This window comes from Lycium barbarum, chromosome 3, assembly GCF_019175385.1.
Source record: "Lycium barbarum isolate Lr01 chromosome 3, ASM1917538v2, whole genome shotgun sequence".
In the NCBI taxonomy this organism is placed as follows: domain Eukaryota; kingdom Viridiplantae; phylum Streptophyta; class Magnoliopsida; order Solanales; family Solanaceae; genus Lycium; species Lycium barbarum.
In genome coordinates, this window is record NC_083339.1 from 142,388,578 (window position 1) to 142,409,329 (window position 20,752).

The 20,752-nt window shown below is 37.9% G+C and overlaps 4 protein-coding genes across 6 annotated transcripts; 2 read left to right on the forward strand and 2 right to left on the reverse strand.

Moving 5' to 3' along the window:
• Nucleotides 1–8: 8 nt before the first annotated feature.
• On the reverse strand, nucleotides 9–2,030 carry LOC132633172 (acyl carrier protein 1, chloroplastic-like). The gene is made up of 4 exons (XM_060349410.1): nucleotides 1,785–2,030; nucleotides 1,228–1,317; nucleotides 420–545; nucleotides 9–275 (listed from the first exon to the last, which is right to left on the reverse strand). Exons 1-4 carry the CDS (start codon nucleotides 1,851–1,853, stop codon nucleotides 153–155), a joined length of 408 nt encoding a protein of 135 aa, XP_060205393.1. The 5' UTR covers nucleotides 1,854–2,030; the 3' UTR covers nucleotides 9–152.
• Nucleotides 2,031–7,560: 5,530 nt separating this feature from the next.
• On the reverse strand, nucleotides 7,561–13,623 carry LOC132633173 (uncharacterized). Of its 2 annotated transcripts, none has more exons than XM_060349412.1 (10): nucleotides 13,466–13,623; nucleotides 10,957–11,052; nucleotides 10,743–10,851; nucleotides 10,574–10,655; nucleotides 10,375–10,460; nucleotides 9,207–9,310; nucleotides 8,998–9,128; nucleotides 8,802–8,895; nucleotides 8,472–8,527; nucleotides 7,561–7,934 (listed from the first exon to the last, which is right to left on the reverse strand). In XM_060349412.1, the coding sequence occupies exons 2-10, from the start codon at nucleotides 10,999–11,001 to the stop codon at nucleotides 7,838–7,840; spliced, it is 804 nt and encodes a 267-aa protein (XP_060205395.1). In that variant the 5' UTR covers nucleotides 11,002–11,052; nucleotides 13,466–13,623; the 3' UTR covers nucleotides 7,561–7,837. The 2 variants fall into 2 exon arrangements, with proteins under 2 accessions (XP_060205395.1, XP_060205394.1); XM_060349411.1 differs by having other exon boundaries at nucleotides 10,957–11,101; nucleotides 13,466–13,617.
• LOC132631503 (uncharacterized) lies at nucleotides 11,113–11,851 on the forward strand. The gene is made up of 2 exons (XM_060347075.1): nucleotides 11,113–11,155; nucleotides 11,433–11,851. The coding sequence occupies exons 1-2, from the start codon at nucleotides 11,113–11,115 to the stop codon at nucleotides 11,849–11,851; spliced, it is 462 nt and encodes a 153-aa protein (XP_060203058.1).
• A 1,812-nt stretch (nucleotides 13,624–15,435) lies between the features above and the next one.
• Nucleotides 15,436–20,688, forward strand: LOC132633174 (NF-X1-type zinc finger protein NFXL1). Of its 2 annotated transcripts, none has more exons than XM_060349413.1 (2): nucleotides 15,436–15,628; nucleotides 15,901–20,688. In XM_060349413.1, the coding sequence occupies exon 2, from the start codon at nucleotides 15,969–15,971 to the stop codon at nucleotides 20,268–20,270; it is 4,302 nt and encodes a 1,433-aa protein (XP_060205396.1). In that variant the 5' UTR covers nucleotides 15,436–15,628; nucleotides 15,901–15,968; the 3' UTR covers nucleotides 20,271–20,688. The 2 variants fall into 2 exon arrangements, with proteins under 2 accessions (XP_060205396.1, XP_060205397.1); XM_060349414.1 differs by having other exon boundaries at nucleotides 15,935–20,688.
• The last annotated feature ends 64 nt before the right edge of the window (nucleotides 20,689–20,752 follow it).

Genomic DNA, 20,752 nt, shown 5'->3' on the forward strand with positions numbered 1-20,752 from the left:
AAAAAAGGTACGAAAGAGAAGTCATCATTCAGATACCCAAAAAGAATGCTAATAGCAAGGATGCAATCCAAGAATAAGAATTACATTACAATAGTAATTAGTCCATAAAAATTGAGCTAAACTCACTCTCATTTTTCCATCCTATTATTTGTCTACTTTTTTTCAACAAGTTTTTCAATCAAGTCAGCAGCATCTTGGACTGTTGCAATATTCTCAGAATTCTCTTCTTCTACTGCAATCCCAAACTCCTCCTCCAAGGCCATCACAATCTCCACCTGCTCGTCACAAACACTTATAAGGTCATTGGTCATTCTATCCCGAAAATCATACTGTATATATAAGGTTTTTTTTTTTTTTAATGTACATATAATAGATGTTGAACTGATTCAGAAAATTAAGTGAAGATAGAAAGTACTCACAGTGTCAAGAGAGTCAGCACCAAGGTCCTTACTAAACGTACTTTCAGGACCAACTTTAGTCTCTGCAGGTAAAGCCAGTTGCTTCCTCACTATGCTTATCACCTTATCCACTGTCTCTGCCTTTGCCTGCTCATACATTTAGTGGGTTGAGACGTATTAAATCAATAAATAAATATGTCATGACATTATCTAATAATATCGTGAGTATTTCTTATACAATAAGTGCGAGTTCGATTCTCAATACCTTTTTCCCCTCCCCCATATCACCATGTAGTGAATTTTTTAAAAATAAAGTGTCATGGTTTGACCTGTTTAAAGTTTGTTTGAGTCAAGATGAATCGATCAATAATGAGTCATAATCCAATCAGCCTAACATGTTGAACCTCCCCTTTCCTTTTCTTGGAAAAAAAAAGTGAAAGTTAATGCATTTTTGTAGACAAATTTAAGTTTTTCCAAATTTATGTAATCCCAAATCTCCAAAATTTGATCTAGGCGTTTGGGTTACACTATTTTTTTCCATTTGAGCCAAACCGTCTAAACTTGGAAGGGAAGAACGAGTCACTCCCTTTGTCCCCATTTAAGTGACTTAGATTGACTGAGCACAAAGTTTAAGGAATAAAAAAAGACTTTTGAATTTTGTGGTCCTAAAAATTAAAGATGTGTGTAATGTACTGCCATCTGTAGATTTTGTCAAGGCCAATGAATGTGGTATGGTTAGCTCATTTTATTCTTTAAGGACTCATATATAGTTGTTTAATACAAATGTTAACTATGTACAATATAAAAAGAAACGGAGAAGAAGATTTACAGCTGCAACATGGAAACGGGATGTTCTGAGAGAAGGGAAACCAGCAGTCCTTCCCCAACCCACAGAGACCAACTTTACACCTCTGCTTATCTGCACAGTTATATAATTTTGCCCAAAATTAGGAGTTGAATGAAGTAGTTCATGGACTAATCACAATAATGAACTGTTATTGACTCCATACATGCTATATATACAGTCAAATCTCTATATAACAATGTTGTTTGTGCAAATATCTTTGACTGCTACAGCAAAATGTTGTACATTTCATATAATATAACATAACATGGAAAATCTGTTCCAGCGAAAACTTGACCGTTATAGTAAAATGTCGTTATTTACATTTCAAACTTCTCTATAACAATGCCGTTTGTGCAAATACTTTTTTGACTGCTATAGCAAAATGTTGTTGCATAGAATATATAATATAACATAACGTAATATGAAAATCGGTTCCAACAAAAACTTAGCCATTATAGTGAAATGTGGTTACATAGGACGAGTGTTGTAAGGTTGTTAGTGCAAAAATAAAAATAAAAAATTGAATTACTAGTTATGACCTGAGATGTGTTGAACGCCTGATTGGCTGAACACCCAAATCTGAGACAAGTAGCTGAAGCACTAGCCATTTATGAAAAATGAGAAATACAGAGGAGAAATGGAGGGGCTAGTTACTGATAAGGGTATGTATGAGTTTGTGTCAAGATTCAAAGATGACTGACTATATGAACGTTATCCAGAAAAGAAGAAAAAGGCATAGCAATTGCACAGTAATATTAGTAGTATTATATTATATTACATAGAAGTTGACAAAACAAAGGACATAGCCTTAATTTGTGTGGTGGAAAAAGGAAAAAAGAGGTAGGATCCAGTGAGTGAGCGGTGAATAATTACCTGCAAATCCTATCCAAATTACAGTATGTATATGTTGCTTTCTTATGTGACATAGCGGGCATGCTTGCTAGCTAATAGTATTTTGTTTCCATTCTCCCTTTCTCAAGTTGACCACGTGCAATTTGGGGGCGGAACTCGTGTGTTATTGGTGAGAGGTTCGGCCGAACTCAATAGTTTTGGTTCAAACTTTATATCAGTCTTAAGAAACTTATTGAATGTGCACAAGTGATTAGTACACGGTAACTTAAAAAGCTAAAATTTCAAACGATAAACTTCAAAATCTGAATACGCCTCCGAATACAACTACTTAACTCATTCTCCTCCTAATTTTGCACAACATTAATTTTTGCTTCAAATCAGATAAAGACTACGTTTGATATGAAATAAATTCTTCCATCTAATTGATTATTACTGTGTATGGTTAGTACTAATACTAGTTGCATGAGGTCAGTGCAAAGTCGAGGCTCAAACTCATGATACAAATATAGTAAAATTAATTTAAAAACACTCTAATGTATGTCATATTTTTTTATTGCATAATTAATTTAATCTAGCAACACGTTAATCATGTCTTATTGATAAGTCGTCATAATTATTAAAGGTTTTTAGTCACATAATTGAATAATTTTTTAAAAATAAATTATTTATGAGGAAGGGAATTTGGAAAGACAAATAGCAAATACAAAGAGACACAAGATTCGAATTCACTAAAAAAACAAAAGTTTGAGGGTTTAAAACAAATAAAGGGTGTGTTCGGTATGAAGGAAAATACTTTTTAAAAATGTTTTTCAATTTTTTGTGTTTGGTTGGTCAAAATTTTTGAAAAAAAATTTCTCTAAAAAATAAGTTCTTTAAAACTGAGGAAAATGACTTTCCTAGTAGAAGTAGGAAAAAATCAAATTCCCTTTCACATTCATTAAATCAACCCCACCTTCCAATACACCTCATCTTCACCGACCATTGTAGCTCCCAACCCCACCAACCACCACCCCACACTCCCGCTCCCATCCCCCCTTCCATAGTACTTGTCTAGGTTATAGACAAATGATTTTAGCACAATAGTTTTGCTTACGTACTAAAGACAAGAAATTAAGTAAGCAACACAATTATTTTTCTGAAAAATATTTTTGAAATAATAATTTTCGTGAAAAATATTTTCTTCGTACCAAACAGACCCAAAGAGAAGAATATGGAGTACTAATTAGTAAGACTTAATAAATGTTTAAATTGGAAATAAAATTGTGACTCCAAAGTTACATGAATTTTATCAAAATGTATAATAACAAGATATAATGGTCAAAAACACACCTGAGCTATCAGGTGCGAGTTTCCTACCTGAACTAGCACCAAATATATATTAAAAGACAAGTCAACTATAAGTTGTTCAATTTTCCTACCTCAACTATTTAGACAAGTTGAGGTAAGTTTGACTATTACTCCCTCCGTCTCAAATTATATGTCGCTTTATTTTACAAGCCGCTTAAGAAATTATAATTAATATGAGTATTTGACTACTTTACCCTTAGTTATGTCTAAGTTATAATCTCTCTTTATTAAATGTTTATCTATTTATGTGTCATCTTCATTAATGACAAAATTCTACGAAGGGTCAAATGATAAAAAATAATTAATTGTACCATGAACTTCTAAAACGACAAATAATTTATAACTATTTTTTGTAACCACGATAAATAATTTGAGACCGAGGAAATAATGCTTATGTAGTTACTTAATGATAAGAGTAGTATATGAAGAAATTTATAAATCTTTCGTGATTTGCTAAAATAGACAAATAAAAAAAAATTAGTACAAGGAACAAGTAAAAATAAGCGGAAGGAGTAATATAATTAGGGACAAGAACATACCCACAAAAAGTTACGATATATGGTGTCAATCTAGTCCAATTACAAAGTCCTAAGTGAGAATGGTCATAAGAAAAAATGAATGAGAAAAATAAAAATACGTAAGCAGCAACCACATGTAGCAACCTCATCGCTCAAGAATGATGTGAAGACTACAAAAACTTGGAATCTTTCCTTATATATAAAAACAATTGAAAAAAGTTACTATTATGCTTTTTATTTCAAGAAAACCCACAAATATGGATTGGCTAGTCATACTCTCCTAAAGTTTTTATTAAAATAACTCGAGTGCTAGATCAAAAGTCCTCAACCAAAGGGTGTTTTCGGTATCGAAGAATAATGTTCTCCTAAAAAAATAAGCGATTCTTTTACTTATTTTTAGTGCTTGATAAGTAAATAAAAGATATTGTTCCAAACATATTTATATATAATTTTGCCAAAATCAATGAGTATGGAGGTGGAGGCAGGAGGGGGCAGAGGCTAGGGTGAAGGGTGAGTAGAGATAATCAACATGAAATACCACTTATCGAACTTGTTTTCCCTACTTTCACTAGAAAAAATTCATTTTTCTGATTTTTAAGACACTTATTATTATATTTTTTGATAAAATATTTTGATCATATCAAACACCCCGGACAGGATTCTCTTTGCAAGTAATTATTGAAAAAATAGAGGAGAAATGATTATAGAGATAACTACGCCTAAATACACCTCGGCAATCTAATTTACCATATTTTGCCCATCTACCTACTTTTTACTCATATGTACCTTAATTTCTTCTCAAAATCTACTTGACATATTCCTCACACACATTGCTCGATCCACCATCTTCTCCTTTTCCTGGAAAACCATTTTTGGAAATTACAGTTACTCCATCATTTAAATCTTAGTTTATTTAAAATCTTATCCATTTCCTTTTATTTCACAGAAAATCCTTCTAGGTCTTATCTCAATTTTCCCCTGAAAACATAGATTGAAAATCTCGATTTTGCAGCACTTAACCTATAAGAATTTTGTGTATATAGAGAGACAGACCTTAGGCTAAGTCCTAACAACCTTTGTCCAATGCTATATTCCAAAGGTCTATCTCTCTATATACACAAAATTCTTATAGGTAAAGTGCTGCAAAATCGAGATTTTCAATTTACGTTTCCAGGGAAAAATTGAGATAAGACCCAGAAGGATTTTCTGTGAAATAAAAAGAAATGGCTATGATTTTAAATAAACTAAGATTTAAATGACCGAGTAACTGTAATTTTCGAGAATGATTTTCCAGGAAAAGGAGAAGATGGTGGATCGAGCAATGTTTGTGAAGAACATGACAAGCAGATTTGGAGAAGAAATTACGGTACATATGGGTAAAAAGTAGGTAGTTGGGCTAAAAATGATAAATTAGATTGTCGAGGTGTATTTGGGCGTAATTATCTCTTTCTGATTTACGCAAAAAAGAAAGAAATGGTGGGAGGTGGAAACAGGAAGGATGAACACTTTGTGATAAGCAACAATCACGTTTTTGCTGCTCTTAGAACACTAAGGAAAAAGAAAAGTGACCTCAAGGATTTTTTGGCGGCGGATTTGAATTTTTGAGTCCCCAAGGGAATACATTGTTCATATATTTTTATATAAAGTATATATATTTTTATATAAAGTATATATATTATTTATACATTATATATAGTGTATAAGAATGTATATGTGTCACGCTTTGAACTTGGGCCTGGACGTAACACGGCACCCGGTGCTGACCGAGCGAACCAACTGGCTGACTGAATCAACGTGTGGTATCATAACATACTGAAAACGGAAAATAAACTAACACATGTTGATATACTGAAAGTCTAAGTGATACATAATCGAAGTGCGAAAACACTAATATAAGTCTGAAGCATAACTGTAGCGAACATAGCTTAACATGAAAAGCCTGCGACTCTGTCTAACTGTTACTCTAGTCTATGAAGTCTCTAATGAAGTACTTAAAACACTGACTGTCTGTAAATACTGAAAGACTATAAGGTAATAATAATACCCCGAAAGAACTGGGGCTCACATAGAGTTAACTTTCTGCTTTTAAGCGTAGTAAAACGTTCGTCAACCCTTTCAACTTAATCTATAGCAATACAAGTCAAAGGGATTCCATATTAGCAATAATATATATATATTCATGCTTTGGTCATCTAAGTATTTTATCAAACACTTGGTGGGCATAAAACTTCATAGCCCTTACTAATAGCGTTTTCTTCACCCAATTCCGATTCTCTTGCTTCTAGGTGACAATATGTAAACAACATCCTTAACCAGCAATCAACAGCTAATAACCCAATCATATAATTCCTCATGATTTTGTATCAAACCCATCAACTCATATCTCATGAACTTAGAGTCTAATCATCAATACGAAGTTATAATCAATTGAAGTAGGAAAGTCTTACTTTTTCGACGTCCAAGTCTCTTGAATTCAGATTCTAGGATTCTTTTGTCCAAGACGAAGATTCAATCGATAATCTATGGAATAGATGAGGAGTCTAGCGTTAATCTTTGTTAGATTGATGTAATATAACTTTGGGGTTTGAGGAAGAACTCGCCTTAGGAGGTTTAGGGAAGCCTTAGGGTCTTTTCTCCTCAAAAAGTCGGCCAATAATGAAGTAGAATGAAATATTTAAGAAAATTTCACGTTCTGGGGTTATTATAGGCGAAAGCGTTCTGCTCTAGCAAACGCTAGAGCATTTCGAAAGGCATTTCAAAACAGAATACCTAACAACTTTTAGGTCAAAATGCGTCGCAAATGTGCCCGCATAATGCCATCTGCAAGGCGTTTCGATCCAACGGACAACTCTACGTCTTTTCAGTAAAACGGTCATAACTTTTTGCTTACAGGTCCGTTTGAGCTCCACTTTATATCGTTGGAAAGGTATTTTGGCGTACTACAACTTTTATTAAGAGACCTTTTCCAAATTCCCAACTAATCAAGGGGTTATGGCTGCCCAAATTAGGCATGTCAACCATTTTCGCAAAACGTTCAAACCTTCAAATTTGCCACTAACACTCTACCGATACGAGTCTAACCTTAGTTCTAAGATACAGGGTGTAACAATACGTAATGTATAAGTGTACAAGGATTTATATGAAAAGTTATAAAAGAATTGAGCAACTTCTACGTAGCTATACATTATCTGTACACTGCAATTTGAGTTGGTTTCATGTATTTATACATGATTATAGCAATATACATTATATATACAGAGTATATGTAATGTTTAATATATAGATATACAAGACATATACATTATCTATACACCGATGATACACTGGGTTGTATCGACTGCAAACTAGATGTGTGTGTTGTACATATGGGTTATTTCCCCATGATTATATTCGTGAATATTCACCCTGTACAAAGGGACGTGGGGAAGAAATGAGAATCTACATTAAACCTAGACCTTCAAGGTCTTACTTTTGGTCCTATATAATTCTTAGAATTCAAACTACTTCAGATTTTAACATTCTCTGTCACTCTATAAAACTGCTTTCATTTAGGGGCATACCAGTCTTCAGGTAAAAAAAAAAAAAAAGTAACCACGAATTTTACATAATAAAATCTTCATGAGAAGCTGGCATAAACGTCATATCCAACAAGCTGTGATTTGTACCAGGACTAAGAAGTCTTGTTACCTCAAAAATGTTTTGGGGGATAATTATAATGCAAAAGCAACTCAATCAGCAGATGATGTAATTTCACGAGGTAAAAGCTCAAAAAAGGTAAGTCTCACAATAGACACTTGTTAATACACTTTCACCACCCACCACAGCATTGCCTCCCTAGACCTTGTTGATGTTAACGAGTAAAGAAATATTAACTTTCAATCGTCCTCCTCTTCGTCAAAATCTTTAACCTTTACGTCAGCATCCTCTCCATACTGAATGCAGTTGTCAATCTGAGATAAGATGTACTGTATGCTGCAAAATGGTAAAGAACATTGGTCTTTGTCATTGAAGCGGAAAACAACATTTATTTAATAATAAGACTACATAGCACAAAAGGTGCCTTTCTACAGGCTATATGCACAAAACGTACTCACAAAAAAGTGCCTTTCTATGGGCTATGTACACAACAGATACGCACAAATGAGTTACGATTCGACTAGTGGTTCAACCATATAATGTATCCCTTATTTCAGAAAGTTCTTCGTACTCTAAGTTTACCAAGCAAGCAATCTATAAGAAAAGGCTAATATCTGGAAACTAAAAGCACATATAACACACTGTCATCAACTTCACATTTTTATTTGAGAACAGTTGCTACGAAAACCCAAAGCATGAAGCAGGGAGTGAAAACATGAGCACCGGATGCATATTGACAGAATCGAGATACTAAAAACATCAATACATGCACATTTTCCATCAGTAAATCAAGCTTTAAAATTCAATCTACGGGCCAAACAAACCCTTCTGCTTCCTTGTCGAATACTTAAATTTACCACCAGCGTATATTACCTGCTCTCTTTTCTCAGGTCAAGCGGGAGAAAGCTCACCATGCTGTACTGGTCCACCTGTACACAAGAAAACATCAATTATGGATCACTTTCTTCTTATATCTTTTCATTCGAAAGCCATGAGTCAACTGCAGCAGAATCAGTGGCAGACAAGGCATATCCTACAAGCCTGTACAATCTTGTATCTAACTTGGGAGAAAGAACCTCTTCAAGTAAAGGTGTCATGAAGTACTAATGTCAAAGAGAATAATAGAGGTACACAAAACATATGATTGTCAATTGAATATCTAATACATAATTTCTTGGAAACATTATAAATGTTAGAGCTTACCACTTCAATCAATGATTTGTTAAGCTTTTGAAATTGTGGAGCCATTCGCTGATTCAACTCTGCCAGTAATAGCTGAGGCTCTGGATTCAAGTAACTAAAGGGAAGATAAATTTTAACTCTCTAAAACCACAGAAATTTTTAGTAGGAGTGATGAAAGTGCCAAAGAGATAAAGAAAATAGTTATAGTAGGACTAACTTCTCAATTTCCTTTTTGTTTGTCACAAGATCCATCTTCGACAGAATGTTAACATGGGGTAGTTCAAGTTGAACCATAGCAGAGAGTGAAGCCATACAACCACTTATGAATTTGGTCACATCTGTAATAAACTGAGTACAAAAAGAACATAAACATCCACGAACTATCAAGGGAAAAAAGTAGAAATTTAACTTGTAAAGACCACACACCTGGGAATCAAGTAAATATACGACACAAACATTAAAATTTTTACGCCTTAAGTGCTCCACGAAGTTCTTCAGCACAGGAACATGTGAGAAAAGTTCAATCTGGCCTATATAATGATGAGAAGTCAGAGCAATCTTTATGTATAGGTGTCTGTGATGCATCTGTGCATATCTTTCTATAAATACATGAATGAATATATTTGTTAAGAGACAACACTACCTGGTCAGTGTAGAAATTTAGATTATGAGTATTCATAATCAGGAGACAGATGTCCAAAGAGCAATGTAGAAATAAAGTTTAGGAAACTTAAAGAGTGCTTTTCCAGAGTTGAGTAGGATCACATGAGTGCAATGGACTAATGTGAAATTGCTGTATCATATTTATTCTTCACTGACTTGAAGAGAGAAGACGAGAAAACACGATAACTATGGCCTTAGGATGGAGAGATGGAGCCCAAGAAGTGAAAAGGCAGGAGGTTCTCAGCTTGACATAAGCCTTGTCATCTCATATCTAAGATTGCTTCATCACTATCCAATGGAGTAGAAGCGTCTTAATCACGTAAGTTGCATAACAGATAACAGAATATCAAAATCTCTGTCATCTCACCAACTTTTCTTTTACTAAACAATTGTCTACTATCCAGCAACAATATATGCAATCAGTTCCAAGAGTAGTCAACAGATGAACTCAATCCTTGACTAATCATCAGAGTAAATATATCTGAGCATACAATATTCGTTCCCTGATAATGTACTCATGAGAACAAGGGGGATGTCATTGACAAGAATAAAGACAGTTAGAATTAGACAGGTATCTCAAAATTAATCCAGATGCTTTGATACAAATGTGTGCATCTGAAGTTATTTAACAAGAAAGAAACAGCCAACCCTTGATTTTAATCCATGAACCATCTAAACAGCAAGCATCTTTAAAGACAATTTTAAGTAAAATCACAACTGCTAGTCAAGCTTTCGGAGAGTTTCACCACCCTGTGTCCCCAGAGTACTTACTTACATGGAGTTATGCAATATCTTAGCGTGCTAACAAAATTCTGTAGTCTACACACAAAATTTAGCAGTAAATGTGTAAAGGAAAAATATTAACATACCTATACAATGACTGTACTACTGCTAATAAAAACAACAAGTATGAGGGGGAAAGTACAAGTACCTGGGCAGTCAAACACTAGGTAATCATCATCCAAGTAGTTCTCCAACTCTTCTGTTAGCCAGTCATCCAGATTTTCTTCAAGATGTCTGAGATCACCATCAAGGGCTTACAAACTTGACAGGGACAAAAACAGAATGTTGAAGTTTTCGTACAAAAGGACTGGGACTCTGAAAATGATAATCTTCCAAGGAAAGGATACTCCATGCAATACATAAGGCCACCATTTGGTCCGAGACCAAGTTCTTCCATAACATCATCCAGCGAGATAAGATTTCTGATGTCTGCAACCAATATCACTAAGTTAATTCTAGAATTAAGACACATATAAATAGCAAACTAATTACTTAAAATACTCTATCTCCACTCACCCATAGCCACTGGATAGTCAAAGTTCTCTGCAGCAGGATCTAGGTTCACAATATGGATTGTGCGTCGTGTGGTCTCACAGTGTTGATACAAACTAGAGCAGTAAGTGGACTGTAAAACAAAGTAGTATAGCTGAAACTAGCGATACCGGGACATCCAAATATAAAGCAATACAGAACATTATAGTAACGTGAAGCAATATGATTCAGCTATCACCTTTCCACTGCCTGCAGGGCCAATAACTAACTGTGCGTAACCCATGATCACTCCCTTTTCTGTTCCTTTTACACGCGGCTAGAATCAAGAGATCAACTGAAGATAGAAGTTCTAAGAAAACTGAAAATCTGAAAGAAGCCAAGAACTGCAACCAACATGTATGTTGCACACCACACACCAGCCGCCAACAAGAAGCTTAGTACATCAGCGTGTTCAGTAAGCATTATCACGAGAAAATAAACATCATAATATCACCTGAACTACTCATTAATAGAGTCAAAAAGAAAAAAAAAAGTATTTTTGAAAACGGCTAAAAAAGAATTTCTATGAAATAGCCTCCGGATCAAGAAAGGTATTGGTTTCCTCCAACCATAGGTGACTAGAATGTGGGATAACAATAATGTTTGTAAGTCTTCTTTTATAGAGTATATACCCCTTTTAATGGTTATTCTCTACTCTTTCTGGGATGGTTTGAGGATTCATTGCTAGAAACAATGGAAGGGTTGGGGTTGGTGGGCCCGCTCCGGGTATGATGCAACCTCAGTTAACCCGGCCTCCAATGCCTCAAGTTTCTACTCCGCCTATTAGTTACCCGCCTCCAGTTATGAGGCCCCGGCGTGGTGGGCCACCAATGCCGCCACCTCAGGGTATGCAGATGAGGCCTGGGGACCCACCGATGGCGCCGCCACCACAGTTTGGTGGTCAGAGGCCTATGGGGGTTCCACCGCCTCCAATGATGAGCGGTCCACCTCCAAGTGCAATGTATGGTGGTCAACCGCCTCGACCGGGTATGCCACCACCGCCACCAGGCGGGAAGGATCCTGTTTATGGACCGCCTCGTCCTGGTATGCCTCCACTGCCTAATGCTCCTCCACAGCAGAATCAGCAGCAGTAGTAGAACTGGTGGGTACTGCTTCAGTTTATATTGAGTTTTTTTTTTTTTTTTTAACTAGGTTTCGAGTTTGATATGTTAATTTGAGTTATATTATATTGGTGATAATGGAATAAAATTTGGAAATTTAGAGCCTGTTTGGATTGGCTTATTTTAGGTGCTTTTAAGCCAAAACAGCTTTGAAGCACTTTTGTAGTGTTAGAGTAAAGATAAAAAAGTACTTTTAAGCACTTGTTTAAACCAAAATAACAAAAAATGAGTAAAAAACCATAAGTTAGGATTCCTAACTTATTCTAATGCTTATAAGCCATCAGTAGTAACCCCATCCTAACAGGCTCTTAGTTGATATGGAACTAGATTTAACTTTTAAGTTAAATTGCTGAAGGGATCAGACTTCGTGGGAATTAGAAAGACTATATATATATATAATGTCAAACTTACAGAAGGTAATGTCATGTAAAATTGTAGTGGAGGCAATATCTTTTTTTTCTTGATGAACTAATGCTTTCTACAATAGAAAAAAGAATGTGTTCTAGTGGTGGAGGGAGTATACTATGATAGTGGACATGTTCAAGTAGTACCAGTTTGATCTACTGCAATCTAGCTTGAAACTTCAAATGTAGTTCTACTGAACAAGTGGTCTTTAGAGTAGCCAATATTAGTAACGTATAAAGAGGGCTAACAAACCAAGCTATTTGGGTGTCGGAACGACCCCACACTTAGTTCGCTAGCGTGGGTGCTAACTAGTCAACAATGGGGTACTCACACTTCCCCTTTATTCGCATAAGAAAACATAACTAGGAACACCCGCCATTACAACCCATTTTCAGAGCTTTCATCGCCCAAAATCCAACAAACCACCCCAAACTTAAATTTTTGCATATTCATGAGGCTAATCACACATTCTAGCATCCTAGGACTAATGTTCCCTCAAGACGATCGTCATCCATCCGTTGTTGAGACCATTATGCCCCAGGGCCAGCCAGAGGGCCAAGCCACTAAAGCGGGGGCTTTAGGCCCCAAATTTTTTCATCCGGTGTTCGATACCTGTATTGAATTTTTCGATTAATTCGATTTCGAGACACGCAACTCGCAAGGCCGGTTAAAGAGGGAAGCACTCCATAGCAAGATTTTTTTGTTTTGAGGCTCTTATCGAAGACCTCTAGTTAAGGGAGGACGAGACCTAATTTTTACCTATAATAGATATGTAGGTTAATTTTTCTTTTAATAAATATTGAGCAGAAAAAATAAGGCCTCCCGTTAAAGTTGGCTTTAGGCCCCGATCTTATTGAGCCGCCCCTGTTATGCCCATGACTATACTTTGGGGCATTTCATCGAAGACTTGGAGTGCATAGTTTGTGTTAAAAGCTTTTACTGGGTTAAGGATGCCTAAACAACCCAATTTTTGGCATAGAAATCAAGCTCAAGCAACAACCAATCCAACAACTATGACAGAGTTATCGGGTCAGATTCCAACATTCACCATTAACAAAACTCAAAAGCTCCAACTTTCACCATTAAATTCACACATGCAATTTCATAATTTAGCACAGTGGGGGAATGGGACTTTCACGTGTGCCAGCAAGAGAGAGAGATACGAGAACAAAGAAAACTTACCGGGAAACAATGACAGTGGTGGAGCAGTTGCAGTCTCACGGTGGGGAAGTTGCTTTGACAGAAAAAATAATTTGGTCTTTGAGGGGAGTGGAATTGTTTTTGAAACGTGAAGCCCAAGTGGGACGGGTCGGGTTGACCCGCTTCACTAACCCAAAAAAAATGGGGAAATTTTCAATAGTTGACAATCCAGCATATAAAATTATATTCGCGTAGTCATATTTTTAAATTACACCCGCATAGCACTTTTTCATGGCATACAACGCTATTTAACAATATACAACTTTATACATCTGGATTAGATAATGTATCAACTTTGTATAAAAGTGCATATAAAATATTATGTAATTTTACATACTTACCGGAGATAATGAGCCTGTTTGGATGGGCTTAAAAAAAATAGCTTATAAGCCAAAAAAAAAAAAAAATTAGGGTAGCCCAACTTATTTTTTTTGCTTATAAGTTGTTGTTTTTTTTAAGCTAAGTCAAACGGTCCAACTTATTTTTTGGGGCTTATTTTAAGCACAAAATGACTTGTAAGCTGGTCAACCAAACACTCAAAAAAGCTGAGCCAAACGGGCTCAATGTATCAACCTTGTATAAAAGATGTTTATACACACTTTTACACTGTTATACAAAATTATACAAAAAAATATTTGATTCGCTAACTTCAACTCTTGTTCCCCTCCTCCACCGTTGTATCGACACCACAATGGGCATCACCTACTAGTACCCCGCTGTCAGCTCCCTACCACCGGAACACATTGTGAGAACTCCTTGTACAAAGTATTAAATGTCAGCAAAGTATTTTGCCCTAATTGGCATAGAGTGTAAAATTCCCCCAAAAAAAAAAAAATCGGACAAAATCATCCATTCGCCGAGCGGAAGGGATAGTGAGTTGGGGTCTCGTTTTGAGCTTCGCTCAGTGAAACCCTTTGTTCGTTTAACACTTAGAACCACTTCCGTCGAAAATCTTTTTTACCTGTTTGCTTGCTGGCCAAAGCCAAATGTTCACTCAGCGAGACTACTGTCCTGAAATTTCCTTAGAAAAAATTCATCTTATGGTTGTATCCGGTCATTAAATTATTACGCATGATGTAAGTTAACAAGTTTGAATTGGCTATGCTGAGTTGGCAGCTGACGTGACAAGTTAGTTAGTACTTATCAAATTAGTTAAAGAGTTTCGAAAGTTAGTTACCAGTTTTGTTAGAGTGTTAGCTCTCACTTGCTCGATTAGTTGACTAATTTCATTGGAGTATTGAGAAAACTTGTAATTGTACATTTCACATTCATTCATGATAGTAAACAATCTGTTCTTTCGCTTGCCAACTTCTCGGATTAGTAACAATCACATTCATTCATGGTTGAGCTCAGCTCTTGGAAATAACTCACTGTCATCGATTGCAATTGTGCATCAACACAACTTCAGTGTCATCAAATTCAAGACATAACAAAAGGTCTAGAAATTCGCTGGTGTTTATAGCATGTTCCTGAATCGAAAAATATGAGAAACACTTCAATTTGTGTAAAATTGCCCAAAATATGTTTAATAAATACATTTTTAAGCAGTACAAATGTTTAATAGGAATAATACTTAATTCAAATATCTAAGTCTAAAAAGATGAGCAAATTTAAGAGATCGCGGGTCTGTAATCAATTTTCTTTCTTTTTTAGTTTCAAATATTCCTTTTGCTACTACAACCAAATATCATCCAAACGATATCATAAACTCATAAAATAATTTCAATTTTTTTTTTTTTTTTTTGGTTAACTTCTTAAGGGCGAGCAATTAATTTGGTTAGAAATCTAAAGATTAAAGAATAATTCACAAAAATAAAAAACAAAGTGGACCTTTACACACAATTGGGTTTGTCAAGAAAAGAACCGACCTACTCAATAGTCAAGCATGTTGCCCAAGCAAATATAAATATGCCAGGCGGGTACCGGGTCAGCGGTCCCATCACTTGTTCACCAAGGCGAACCTTTCACAACCTATAGCCCTATTTAATTAATAACCCTTTTCCTCTCTTACTTACCCCTCTCTCTATCATCCCAAAAAAATCCTCAATAACAGCCAAGTAACCGACTCCCGAGAATCACAAGAACTAATCTAAAGAAAGAATTTTTGTTTTTCCTTTCAGTTTCCTCCCTGTTTTCTCGAATCAGGTATTAAACAAACCTTTTCTTTAATATTTAGGGCTTGAAATTGAACCTTTTTTTATTATAGTTTTTTCCGAAATTCCTTGTTACTTTTTGGATTGAAATTTGTGCCAAGTAAGATTCATATTCGTTCTTCTCTTCAATACTTGGGGCTTGAAAATTGAACCTTTTATAGATTTGGAAGTTCCTCATTAAGCTGTAGTTTTCTTGATTGAAATTGGTGCAAGTACAATTCATATTTTCATTTTTCTGAGTGTTTCTTGTTCTCTATCTTTTAGTTGAATCGATTTGTGTCAATCTGTCGTTGGATAGGGATATTGGGTGTTTACAAGATTTGCATCAGAATATGAGCTTTAATGCACAAAACAACAACAACAACAACAATAGAAGGAATAATAACAATAATCGGATTACTAGAAATAATAATCTTGTTCAAAGTGCTGCTCGGTGGGTAGCTCGGGGATCCACTGCCACCAACACTGTTTCAGCTGCCCCTGCCCCTCTCACCACGGTTACAACCACACTTGTGACTCCTGGGTTCGGTGTAAATGGTTCAAGTTCAACTGGTAATGGAAGGGATGATGTGCCGGTTAATCGAAACCAAAATCAGACCTATGTGGAACCCAAATACAATAGGGTGAATCAAAGGAGAGAGACTGTAAATGGTTCAAGTTCAGCTGGTAATGGAGGAGGCCAGGATAATGAGTCACCAGTTCATCGGAATCACAAATATGCGGAACCTAAACACAATAGGGCGATGTATACGAGTCAAAGGAGAGAAAGGGTAAATGGTTCAAGTTCAGCTGTTAATGGAAGAGAAGACAAGGATAACGTGTCAGTTGCACCAGCTAATCGGAATCAGACGTATGCGGAACCCAAATACAATAGGGCGACGTATACAAATCAAAGGAGAGAGGGTGTAAATGGTTCAAGTTCAGCTGTTAATGGAAGAGAAGACAAGGATAACGTGTCAGTTGCACCAGCTAATCGGAATCAGACGTATGCGGAACCCAAATACAATAGGGCGACGTATACAAATCAAAGGAGAGAGGGTGTAAATGGTTCAAGTTCAGCTGTTAATGGAAGAGAAGACAAGGATAACGTGTCAGTTGCACCAGCTAATCGGAATCAGACGTATGCGGAACCCAAATACAATAGGGCGACGTATACAAATCAAAGGAGAGAGGGTGTAAATGGTTCAAGTTCAGCTGTTAATGGAAGAGAAGACAAGGATAACGTGTCAGTTGCACCAGCTAATCGGAATCAGACGTATGCGGAACCCAAATACAATAGGGCGACGTATACAAATCAAAGGAGAGAGGGTGTAAATGGTTCAAGTTCAGCTGTTAATGGAAGAGAAGACAAGGATAACGTGTCAGTTGCACCAGCTAATCGGAATCAGACGTATGCGGAACCGAAATTCAATAGGGAGACGTATACAAATCAAAGGAGAGAGGGTGTAAATGGTTCAAGTTCAGCTGTTAATGGAAGAGAAGACAAGGATAACGTGTCAGTTGCACCAGCTAATCGGAATCAGACGTATGCGGAACCGAAATTCAATAGGGCGACGTATACAAATCAAAGGGGAGAGAGGGGAAGGGGCAGTGAGAACCATAATCAGAGCCATGGTTATCAGGAGAATAGGGTGGAGAGGCCGGCTAATGGGAGGATTAATCAAGGAGAACACAAACAGTTGAAGGACCCTAATTTGCCTCAACTTGTGCAAGAAATTCAGGAGAAGCTGTCGAAGGGGAACATTGAGTGCATGATATGCTATGATATGGTGGGGAGGTCTGCACGCATTTGGTCATGTTCAAGCTGTTACTCGATTTTCCATCTTAATTGTATCAAGAAATGGGCAAGAGCTCCCACTTCTGTTGATACGTCTGCAGAGAAGAATCAAGGGTTGAATTGGCGCTGTCCAGGCTGTCAATCCGTCCAGCTCACTTCATCCAGGGACATCCCTTATCTTTGCTTTTGTGGGAAGAGGCAAGAACCCCCTTCAGATTTGTACTTGACCCCACATTCATGTGGAGAGCCTTGTGGCAAAAAACTTGAGAAGGAGCTCCCAGGGCATGATGGTCTGAGTGAAGAGGATCTTTGCCCTCACGTTTGTGTCCTACAATGCCATCCTGGTCCTTGTCCGCCTTGTAAGGCATTTGCTCCAGCTAGAAGTTGCCCCTGCGGGAAGGAAGTAATTACCACTCGCTGCTCTGATCGCAAGTCCGTTCTTACTTGCGGACAGCAGTGTGGTAAGCTTCTTGACTGTGGGCGTCACCGGTGTGAACAAACCTGCCATGTTGGTCCTTGTGGGCACTGTCAAATTGTTGTGAATGCCTATTGCTTTTGTAAGAAGAAAACAGAGGCTGTTCTTTGTGGAGACATGGGTGTGAAAGGAGATATCAAGATGGAGGACGGCGTCTTTTCGTGCAATTCAGCTTGTGGAAAGAAGCTTAGTTGCGGAAACCACGTCTGTCATGAGCTCTGCCATCCAGGGCCATGTGGAGACTGTGCCTTGTTGCCAAGCAAGGTCAAGACGTGCTGTTGCGGTAAAACAAGCTTGGAAGAAGAAAGACACAGTTGTTTAGATCCAATTCCAACCTGTTCCAAGGTCTGTGGTAAAAGCCTCCGGTGTGGGGTCCATCGCTGTGAAGCGGTGTGTCATTCTGGTGATTGTACACCATGTCTTGTTCCTGTCACTCAACGATGCTGCTGTGGTTCAACTTCTCGAACAGTGGAATGTTACAGAACTCAGTCAGAAGATGAGAAGTTCACTTGTGATAGACCTTGTCAGCAAAAGAAGAACTGTGGAAGACATCGTTGCAGTGAGCGATGTTGCCCACTTTCTAATCCAAAAAATTCCGTCACAGGTGATTGGAATCCTCATTTTTGTTCAATGCCATGTGAGAAGAAGCTTAGATGTGGGCAGCATTCTTGCGAGTCACTTTGTCACATTGGTCACTGCCCTCCCTGTCTTGAGACAATATTCGCCGATTTGACTTGTGCTTGTGGGAGAACGTCGATCCCCCCTCCGCTGCCTTGTGGCACACCTACTCCTGCGTGTCAGTTACCATGCTCGGTTCCTCAACCTTGTGGCCATCCAGCTACTCACAGCTGCCATTTTGGAGACTGCTTGCCATGTGCGGTTCCCGTAGCAAAGGAATGCGTTGGTGGGCATGTAATTTTGAGAAATATACCTTGCGGATCGAAGGACATCAGATGTAACAAGCTTTGTGGGAAGACCAGGCAATGTGGCTTGCATGCATGTGCTAGAACTTGTCATCCTTCACCGTGTGATGTTTCTGCAGGACCCAGCAACGGCTCCAGGGCCTCTTGTGGGCAGACGTGTGGTGCTCCTAGAAGAGATTGCAGGCACACATGTACTGCTCTTTGTCACCCCTCTTCGTCATGTCCAGATGTTAGATGTGAGTTTCCTGTTACTATTACTTGTTCTTGTGGCCGGATCACAGCAAATGTTCCTTGTGATGCTGGAGGTCAGAGCGTTGATTCTCTTTTCGAAGCTTCTATAATCCAAAAGTTGCCTTCACCTCTTCAACCTATTGAAACAAATGGGAAGAAGGTTCCTCTTGGTCAGAGGAAGCTCACTTGTGATGATGAGTGTGCGAAGATGGAGAAGAAAAAGGTTCTTTCTGATGCTTTTGGTATAAGTCCCCCAAATTTGGAGGCCCTCCATTTTGGTGAGAATGCAGCTGTGTCGGAAGTGCTGGGGGATCTTCTTAGGCGTGACCCCAAGTGGGTTTTGTCTATAGAGGAAAGGTGCAAGTTTTTGGTTCTTGGCAGGAGCAGAGGCGGGGTTAATGCGCTCAAAGTTCATGTTTTTTGCCCAATGTTGAAGGAGAAGCGGGATGCAATTAGACTGATAGCTGCAAGGTGGAAGCTTTCAGTAAATGCAGCTGGTTGGGAACCCAAGAGATTCATCGTTATACATGTTACACCCAAGTCAAAAGCTCCAGCGCGTATTCTTGGTGCCAAAGGTTGTACCGTCAATAACATTGCTCAGCCTGCTGCTTTTGATTCTCTGGTGGATATGGATCCAAGGCTTGTTGTGGCTTTGTTTGACTTGCCAAGAGATGCAGACATTAGTGCTTTAGTTCTCAGGTTTGGTGGTGAATGTGAGCTTGCCTGGTTGAATGACAAGAATGCCTTGGCCGTGTTCAGTGATCCTGCCCGAGCAGCAACAGCTATGAGAAGGCTAGACCAGGGGTCGGCTTATTGTGGTGCTGCTCTAGTTCCTCATAGCGGTGTTGCATCAGCAGTGACATCATCCACTGCTAATGCTTGGGGAGTTTCCGGAGGAGCCAAGGATCTTAAGGGTAATCCATGGAAGAAGGCTGTAGTCCAGGAGCCTCATTTGAGGGAGAGTCCATGGGATGCCGAAGAATGGTCCAAGAATCCCACTGATTCAGCTACTCCTTCGGCCTGGAGGGCGAATGAAGCTCCACCTACTGCCTCTTCTAATAGGTGGAGTGTCTTAGAGCCTGAAGTTACTTCCAGTTTGCCCAGGGCCTCTATTACGATCAAGGAACCTGTTACTGAGCCAGAAGTGGGGGGTTCAGTTTTCCCCCCCAAACCTGGAGTTGACGATATGGCAGATGTAGTGGACGATTGGGACAAGGCTTATGATTGAGAGCGTGGAAATGCATATGTTTTTGTTGCCTAATATTTCTTCTATTTTTCTTGAAGTGCTCAGACAGGAGTTGATTTGTTGATGTTTAGTAGCTCCTGTTTTAAATGGAGAGTGCTGTTTTCTTTTTGGTTAAAAAAACAACTCCTTTAGCCTTGGTGCCAGTTTCCTCTTGTTTCCTCGATGAAGGAAAAGAATGGAGGGAATTTGTTTTTGGTTGCATGGTTCAGAATGGGCAGTTGTTATAGGCTCTTGCTGGTGTAATGTACCAGTTGGTCAGTTCTAAGATGCTGCTTGTATAAGCATATTGTTGTTGCCTTTGAAGCTCTTGATAGTTGGTAGTAATAATAGCTAATGGGTGGTTACTAGCAAAACCCAGACTTATTGATCTTCCCTTAATATGACTTGGGTGTTGATATGATGAGCTTTTGCCTTCAACCTGAGATAATGTCGATGGGTCAAGTTCAAAAGTATCATTTTTAAGT

Bases quoted from the DNA above. Each gene is read 5' to 3' on its own strand.
- LOC132633172 (XM_060349410.1), bottom strand. From the start codon at position 1,853: ATGGCTAGTGCTTCAGCTACTTGTCTCAGATTTGGGTGTTCAGCCAAT. The intron at 1,318-1,784 runs GTCATAACTAGT...ATAACTGTGCAG, and splicing joins AGGCGTTCAACACATCTCAG to ATAAGCAGAGGTGTAAAGTT. The intron at 276-419 runs GTGAGTACTTTC...TGTGACGAGCAG, and splicing joins GTGCTGACTCTCTTGACACT to GTGGAGATTGTGATGGCCTT.
- LOC132633173 (XM_060349412.1), bottom strand. From the start codon at position 11,001: ATGGGTTACGCACAGTTAGTTATTGGCCCTGCAGGCAGTGGAAAG. The intron at 9,129-9,206 runs GTGTGTGGTCTT...TTTTGTACTCAG, and splicing joins TATATTTACTTGATTCCCAG to TTTATTACAGATGTGACCAA. The intron at 7,935-8,471 runs GTAATATACGCT...ACCATTTTGCAG, and splicing joins GACCTGAGAAAAGAGAGCAG to CATACAGTACATCTTATCTC.
- LOC132631503 (XM_060347075.1), top strand. From the start codon at position 11,113: ATGTATGTTGCACACCACACACCAGCCGCCAACAAGAAGCTTA. The intron at 11,156-11,432 runs GTACATCAGCGT...GGATGGTTTGAG, and splicing joins AGCCGCCAACAAGAAGCTTA to GATTCATTGCTAGAAACAAT.
- LOC132633174 (XM_060349413.1), top strand. From the start codon at position 15,969: ATGAGCTTTAATGCACAAAACAACAACAACAACAACAATAGAAGGAAT.